Source organism: Vigna unguiculata, chromosome 2 (assembly GCF_004118075.2).
Source record: "Vigna unguiculata cultivar IT97K-499-35 chromosome 2, ASM411807v1, whole genome shotgun sequence".
NCBI lineage: Eukaryota > Viridiplantae > Streptophyta > Magnoliopsida > Fabales > Fabaceae > Vigna > Vigna unguiculata.
In genome coordinates this window covers 16,519,147-16,526,924 of record NC_040280.1, presented here as the reverse complement: position 1 = coordinate 16,526,924, position 7,778 = coordinate 16,519,147, and the positions used below count along the sequence as shown (strand labels likewise).

At 32.3% G+C, this 7,778-nt stretch overlaps 2 protein-coding genes across 2 annotated transcripts; one reads left to right on the top strand and one right to left on the bottom strand.

Annotated features, from left to right (window-relative positions):
• The first annotated feature begins 1,297 nt into the window (after positions 1-1,297).
• On the top strand, positions 1,298-3,269 carry LOC114174333. The gene is made up of 5 exons (XM_028059168.1): positions 1,298-1,592; positions 1,700-1,803; positions 1,893-2,064; positions 2,208-2,327; positions 2,422-3,269. Exons 1-5 carry the CDS (start codon positions 1,407-1,409, stop codon positions 3,094-3,096), a joined length of 1,257 nt encoding a protein of 418 aa, XP_027914969.1. The 5' UTR covers positions 1,298-1,406; the 3' UTR covers positions 3,097-3,269.
• Positions 3,270-4,337: 1,068 nt separating this feature from the next.
• On the bottom strand, positions 4,338-6,945 carry LOC114173138 (homologous-pairing protein 2 homolog). The gene is made up of 6 exons (XM_028057377.1): positions 6,815-6,945; positions 6,711-6,736; positions 6,296-6,563; positions 4,923-4,993; positions 4,617-4,805; positions 4,338-4,527 (listed from the first exon to the last, which is right to left on the bottom strand). The coding sequence occupies exons 1-6, from the start codon at positions 6,840-6,842 to the stop codon at positions 4,429-4,431; spliced, it is 681 nt and encodes a 226-aa protein (XP_027913178.1). The 5' UTR covers positions 6,843-6,945; the 3' UTR covers positions 4,338-4,428.
• Positions 6,946-7,778: the final 833 nt, after the last annotated feature.

The window sequence follows — 7,778 nt, the reverse complement described above, 5'->3', positions numbered from 1 at the left end:
CTACTTTGTTATAATTTCAGTGATTATTGGTCTGATCAGTTTCTTAGTTTTGAATTTCTACTACCATTAAATTTATGATTCTTAAAAAGTTAATTAATAGATATTTTGGATGAAGGTAAAAAAAAATGGATGAATGTGATGTTCGAAAGCTAAAAAATTTTGAATTTCGGTTTATTTCTTAAATGAGAGTATTCAAGATATGTTAGGAGTCAAAGCTGTAGAAAATGGAAAAATGACATTAAGAGATTCATTCATAATTACTCATTTTCGGTACACGTCAAGATTTTACACTAAAAATAAGTAAAAGTTAACACCCCTCATTTTTTAAGTTAGATGAAGGATTTTTAAAATTAAAACAAATGATGGTATACTATTTAAGTAACTCTTGAAAACCAAGTATATAATTTATATGCTTTTAAGATGAAAATTAAGAACTGCTTGTTGATAAGGTAAAGTGTTACATTAATAAAAATCGACTAAAAATTTAAAGTCACTTTATGTCAATTTGTCATAAAAACATGAATAATAAAATAATACGACCTTTTCAACTTTTCCATAATCTTTCTCACTCATATAACCTTTCCATAAATATATATAAAAACTAAAGCATAATTTTATAAACAAACAAAAATTATTATTGAACTTACGCGGTTTCACACAAAAACTGATAATTATCAACAAATAAATATATATATATATATATATATATATATATATATATATATATATAATTTTATTAATGTCATACCTTTACCGACTATATTTTAAGTTGGCTTAGTCATTTTTTAATCATGTATTCATTATTTATTCAATTTACTCTCCCTTATTCATAAAATGTTCAGTCAAGTTCTTTAACTTTTAAAAAATTGAGAAGTTTAATTAAACGTTTTTTTAATAAGAAGAATAAACGGAATAAAGTAAATAAACATTAATTTTCTTAATTTAATATAAAAATAAACGTATGCAAAAAAAAAAAAAAAGTAAACAAGAATGATTATGACTTTTGGATTTCCGTCTCATGCGTCTAACCAAATAGTCACACCAAAACGATGATTTGTGTTTGGGGCTTCCGTTCTGTGATTTCTTCACATATTTTCTGAGAAGGTGGCAACTGAAAAAGTGATTCCTTCAACACTTCACACGCCAACCGCGTTGAAGACTCTTCTCTCCTAAGAAAACTGTTGCAATCAACAACACCCAATAAAGAAATATATCAAAAGGTAAAATCTTTATGCAAGGGAAATATCAGAGAAATGCCAACTGGCACTTGTTCTCAAAATCACCATATAAAACCTCCATTTTCTCTCTCTTTCTTTGACATCACAGAATTTTGAGCCAGCTTCTTTGTTCCATAGGTTGGAAGCTGCCATTGTTGTTCCATAGGTTGTGTTGTTTTGTTGTTATCTATGGGTAAGAAGCTTGATGCTCTCCTTGGTAGAACCTTCAAGGCTACAAAGTTCAAGGCTATTGCTAACCTTGCAATCTCACGTCTCGCTGTTCTCAAGAACCAGCGCCAGGCTCGCCTTAGACATGCACGTTCTGATGTACTTGAACTCCTCCAACTGGGTCACCTTGAACGTGCTTCACTTAGAGTAAGATATTACACATCTTATCTTCTCTCTCACACTGACAACTTTTTCAATTTAATCACTTTGCATTATCGAGCTAACTTAAAACTGGGTTGTTTGTTTTTTTGTAGGTTGAGCATGTGATCAAGGATCAGAACATGCTGGATGTGTATGACAGGATTGAAGGATACTGCAACCTCTTGATCGAAAGGATCCACCTCATTGAACAAGAAAGGTTGGTTTAAGGGTAACTTTTTAGGTGAAGGAATTGGTTTTAACTTTTAATTTTCTCTTGAAATAATGGGTTTGGTGTTGTTGTTGTAGGGAATGTCCCGAGGAACTGAAAGAGGCAGCGTCGGGGTTGCTCTATGCAGCATCAAGGTGTGGAGATTTTCCGGAGATACAAGAGATTCGTGCCGTTTTGACCTCGCGCTTTGGCAAGGAGTTTGCTGCTCGTTCTATTGAGTTGAGGAACAACTGTGGCGTCCATCCTCAGGTATGTATATATATGACATCAAAATCACCAATCTTTGTTCCCGCTATTTTGTTTTGCCTCTTAGGAACTAGGATTTATGTAAAAGATATATAGTTTTTCTCTGGACACTATTTTACAACCCTTTTTATCTCGATTACTCACAGATGATACAAAAGCTGTCAACAAGGATGCCAAGCCTGGAAAGCAGAATGAAGGTACTCAAAGACATTGCTTCTGAGAATGGTATTGTTCTGCAGCTTGAAGAAACTTCTGTTTCAGTTGAGGTATAAAAACTGAGCCAACAACATTTACAATTTCTAGTTGTATAATATACATTTGAAAAACAAGTACTTATGGCATCTGATGATAACTGTTCAGGCACAATCCGCTGTAGAATTACAAAACCAGCTTGGACCTGAGAAGGAGGAAGAGAATGAGAGCATTTTGCCTAGTAGAGGGAAAAATGAGGAGTTAACTGATTCCTTTAAGGGCAGGAAAAAGTACAAGGACGTAGCTGATGCAGCACAGGCAGCATTCGAGTCAGCAGCATATGCTGCTGCTGCTGCAAGAGCAGCAGTGGAACTCTCCCGATCTCAGTCACATGATCCTGATGATCATGATAGTCCAGGCCCTCAAACAAGAAAAGTGGAGGATGGACAGGATAATGCGAAACATCAGATGGAAAAGGAAATCTTCAGTGAAACTCAAGGAGAAGATTTTAACAAGGATATAGATGAGTTAAAAGGGTCAAAAGACTTTATAAGTAGAAATTCAACAGATAAGGTTTTGATGGGGACTAATGCCTCGGTGGATGCTGAAATTGAGGGTGATCCTTTCAAAGAGGAAGTAGTTTTTGATGATAGTGATGATGAAACTGATAACAATCAGAATAAAAATGAATCTTCCGAGAAGACATCTTCAGGTTATGGTGCTGGTATAGATGTCAATTCAGGTTCCAGGAAACTAGTATTAAATACAGTGTCAGAATCCAAGATGCAGGGTGTGCCTCAGTTGGATTTGCACAAGAGGCCAATTTCAGTGAGGTCTAGATGAATGCAAAATTATAGTGTATAATTTGCATGTAGGACCTCAGGTTGTAGATTTTCAAGTACCTAAGTGTGCTATGGCTTGGTTCTTTAAATTTTGTCTCATGGATTTGTCATCAGAATGTTAATGTGTTTTTCATTGTTTAAATTGTTAATTTAATTAGTTCGACGAAAAATTAATGTTGGGGATTCTCTCTTTATTGCAATTACAACATAAAAGTAGGCACTCTCTGGACATGGAGTCATGAACACAGGAAGCAGGTTGATATTTTGATCACACACAGAAATATGACTGCAGAAAAAACCTGGGATGTCATTAACATTTAAACCAATTACTAACCATCTTAACAATTTGAAACATAATACTAAAAACTATCGAAGGGATATTCAAATCATGAACAGTCAAACTTTTGAAACTTGAATCAAAAGCTGTATTGGATCATAAGATTAGAGACAATAAAAAATTAACTTCAATATATTGTAAAAATAATACCTTGTGTTCGTTTAATAATTTAACACAAGAAAAATAAAATCAACTTGAACATAAATCTCATAAAACAAAATTGTTAGGTCATTGAGTTTGTGAAGTCTCTTAAAAATAAATAATATAAACAAAGCAATGAAACCAAACAAAGTTCATGTATTGAATGAGAGAAATAAAATAGTAATATGATCGAATAATAGGTTTAAAAATTGACTTTCAATTCCTTTTAACAATTTTTGCTTGTATGACTAATAAGTTTCTTTCAAGGGAGTTGGTGAAAGAAAAGTAAATAAAGTAAAAATAACATTAAATTGTGCAAGTCATCGATGATACAATATTGCACCAATTTTCATTTATGTATTAAATAGCTAATCAAATAGTATATTTAAAATCATACATAGTAGGATTTTCTAATAACTATGATACTCGAGTATACCAGGAAATCCCTGGGTAAGATTTTTAAGGAGGGAGCACGTAGTTTCTTCTCCAAAATGGAATATGAGTGCTTTCTGCTTAGAGTTAGTTTTGTTTCCCAGGATCTGTTGATGCCAATTTCATTATTCAGTAGATATGAAGTTCAACTATAAAGGTAATGTTTCCTTGAATCATGAGCACCAGAATACTATGCAAAATAAAGAGGACCAATGCCTGAGCCAAAAGATATAGTAATAAAAATATATTGCATTGAGACAATAATACTCTAGTGATGAGCTAGGGTTGTAAAGTGAATAAAACCAAACTAGATCAGAATTGTAAAAACTCAATGCATAAGCTGTCTGTAATTTGCAGTAATTTATACTGTGGTCAGAACACCAAATAATCTGTATTTCTTAATTGTTAATTTCAAAAAATACATCACTGCCCCCTAGGCCGCTTCTTACCATTTTGAATAAGGTCATTATACGACTGCAAACTCACCCCAACATCTTCATCATATTCTATTCCAAGCTCCTCCTGCAAAGTACAGACTAGTATCAACATGATAACAGAAACATTAACAATAACGAATAAGATCTAAGGATGTGACTGGCCAAGAAAGAAACCTTAAATTCTTTGGGATCCTTAGGTGAGTTCTCAGTGAGGGTATCCCATAAATCCTTGAACATTCTTTTACGCTTTCTCCAGTGACTTATCATCTCTGACAACATACCCTCAACTGCCTTGCGTTCTTCTGGCTTCACCAGAGTAACACCTCCACGTAACTTGCTCAATTTCTCCTCCATTTCTTGAACCTGAAGCAGAACATAAAATGCAAAACATCTTAGTTGAAACAGCAGGAACAATCACCAACAATTCCTTCTCAAGAAATTAAAAAAAAAAAAAAACACACAAGCATCCACATCAGCTACCTCCAATCTAAGGTTCACTTCTCTTTCAAAGATCTGTTCCAGTGTCAAATTTGATTGCAACGACTTAATTTCTGCACCACCAAGTTACATTCTTAAATTGCAAGATCAAGAGTTATGTCCACAATTTCAAATTCTCAATTGTTCCAAATCTACGATAACTAGTATCCAGAATGAAATGTTTTTATAACAAAATTATTAAACAATGCGGCACTCATTAAAATCATTGCACAGCAGTACTCTAAGAAGGACTTGTTTGTTTAGTCACAGAAAAAAGAGTTTTCCATTCATTTTCTATTTCACATATAATTACAAAATGTCACATTACTTTTATTTCATTTTTGTAATTTAAACTTAAAACACTAACACGATTGTCAATGTTTTCACTGTTTAATATTGAATTTCTATTTTATGTCTAATTTACCAAAGACAAAATGAGTTGTCTAATCTTCCTTTAACAACACTGATGCATGATTGCATTTAATTGATAAAACCAAATCACCCAGACTTAGTATACTCAATAATCCACATAATTGTTACAGTCGCCCAATCGAAGCCTTTAGATGGAAATCAGGCAACTCGACACTTCAAAACCAAATCTCAGATACATGTTTCAAGTCTAATTCATTAAAGTATACGAGTCATCTGATCTTCTTTCAATGTTTTCGATCTGCTAATTAAGAGAATGCAGGAAATCGCTATCTGCAGAAAATAATAAGGATTTGGTTCACTCTGATTCAAATCATTGGTTCAGTTAGCAAATCAAACCATTGGATGAAGGTCAGATGGCTATACTTAGATTAAAATTTAAAATTTATTTTTACATTCTAATGCATAATTGTGAACTTCACACATAAAGAAGAAGAAAATCGCTGTTTAGAAAGTAAAGATGCATTTGAACTCTCTCCACTTTAATCCAAACATGCACATAAGTTAAATTTGGATAAAAGTTGAAAAGGTACCGTTTCAAATTCCAATCCACAAAATGAGGAAAATCACAAAATGAGCTTGGAAGAATTGCTTATCAAAATCAAAACATGAACTCACAATGATCTATGTCTCATTCACTGGAATACACTAAAAACCTGTTTAGATAAATTCCTGGTAAACACTTACAAATAAGAAAAAAAAATGAAATATCGGTTCCTCAATATACCTTAAACTAGAATAAGTTTAAGCTAATTTGCAAAAGCTCTCACATGTTAAGTTGCCCAAAAAAGTTTTTTTTTTTCTTTTTAAGTTTATAGATAAACTAATTTTAGTTTGTGAAGGTGCTTACTTCATTTTTTTTTTATAAATTTTAAAGTCTATCTAAACATGTCCAAACTACAAAAAATGTTGCGTTAGGGTCCATGACTATAGTAGAGTACATATACCTGCTTCAACCTCACTGATAGCCTTTTTCTGATCTTCTAGCTGTTTTTGCGTGTCAGCATTCTGCTCCTTCATCTGGTTAAGTTCTTCATTGTTGGGAATTTGGAACTGATCTTGCCGCGCGAGATATATCTTCTGCTTACCGTACTCCTTGAACGAAATGCGTCCCCCATCAGCGAGGTTGTCCAACGCTTTCTGAATCGCCGCTTTCTTCAGGTTGAACTTCTGCAACGCATCCGCCACGTTCTGCGTATTCACCGGCCTGTTTTGCTGATCAAATTTCAAAAAAAATCAAAAATCAAAATTGAAACCGCCATTACAAAATGAGGCGATTTTAGTTTAAATTTTAATTTTCTTGCTACTATGAAGGCGTATCGCGTGAGATGACACAAGATTGGGAACGGTGTTGATGCTTACCTCATTGACGAAGTTCAACACGATAGCTGTGAAATGAAAGAGTGAGAGATGTTAGGATTTGAGGTAAGAACTGTGAAATGAAAGGTGTGCGGCGGAGATGGTACCTTCGGCGCTATCGGATTTTGGTGCCATTGTTCGGATCGAAGAAAAAATTGGCGGGAAAATTCAGGATTTTCCTTTTCTCTTTTCCGCCAAAAGCAAAAGAAGGGTGTCTGACCGAAGGAAGAAATGAAATGGTCCACTAACTACGACGTCGTTTGGAAATTAATGAGAAAATTACCACTCTCCCACGGGATTGAAAAAATAAAATGTACTTATATTAGATTGGTCATTTTGATTTTAGTTTTTTATTTTCTAATTTTAGTAAAATGGTTTTGTTTCATTTTAATGACTGTGTCTAATAAAAACTGAAAAAACAAACTTAATCATATTTAAAGTTATTGTTTCATCTTAATTTAATCATTACGTAAGTTAGAAAAACTATACATTTAATTTAATTCGTGATTTTTAGTCACATTTTAATATATTAAAACGTGTTTTAACGGGTTAAAATATTTTTAGATTTGTTAAAAAAATATTTAATTGATTAGAATTATTTAAAACTTAAAATTGAGTATTTAGTTATATTTTAAGCGATTAAATGAGTTTTTAATTTATTAAAATAACTTTTTTTTAATTTAACCGATAAAAAAATCACATAAAATTAATTTTAGTAGAGTAAAATATTATTTTTAGCATATTAAAATCTTGAGAGTTAAATTTAAATTGTGTTGATCTATTAAAGCCATTTTATTCAATTAAAACCATAAAGTATAAATACTTATATTTCTTAATGAAATGCAAAATCATTAATTAAAAAAATTACTAGAAGAAAGATGTTGATTTAAGATAATAAACGCTTCATGAAGTTATTTAACCTAGTTCTTATGATTATGGAAGAAAACATAAAAGGAGAAGGGATAATTTTGATAGTAAATTTTGGGTAAGATATCAAAGCAACACTAAAAGAAATGAAAAGTTTGATCGATAAGCCATAAAATTGATCACCAAATATTATTCTGACCAAAT

What these genes read in the sequence shown, in the direction of transcription:
- LOC114174333 (XM_028059168.1), top strand. Translation starts at nt 1,407, where the DNA reads ATGGGTAAGAAGCTTGATGCTCTCCTTGGTAGAACCTTCAAGGCTACA. An exon ending in CACCTCATTGAACAAGAAAG is followed by an intron (nt 1,804 to 1,892) that starts GTTGGTTTAAGG and finishes TTGTTGTTGTAG; the next exon opens with GGAATGTCCCGAGGAACTGA. An exon ending in ACTGTGGCGTCCATCCTCAG is followed by an intron (nt 2,065 to 2,207) that starts GTATGTATATAT and finishes GATTACTCACAG; the next exon opens with ATGATACAAAAGCTGTCAAC.
- LOC114173138 (XM_028057377.1), bottom strand. Translation starts at nt 6,842, where the DNA reads ATGGCACCAAAATCCGATAGCGCCGAAG. An exon ending in AAAATCCGATAGCGCCGAAG is followed by an intron (nt 6,737 to 6,814) that starts GTACCATCTCCG and finishes TTCATTTCACAG; the next exon opens with CTATCGTGTTGAACTTCGTC. An exon ending in AGGATCCCAAAGAATTTAAG is followed by an intron (nt 4,528 to 4,616) that starts GTTTCTTTCTTG and finishes TGTACTTTGCAG; the next exon opens with GAGGAGCTTGGAATAGAATA.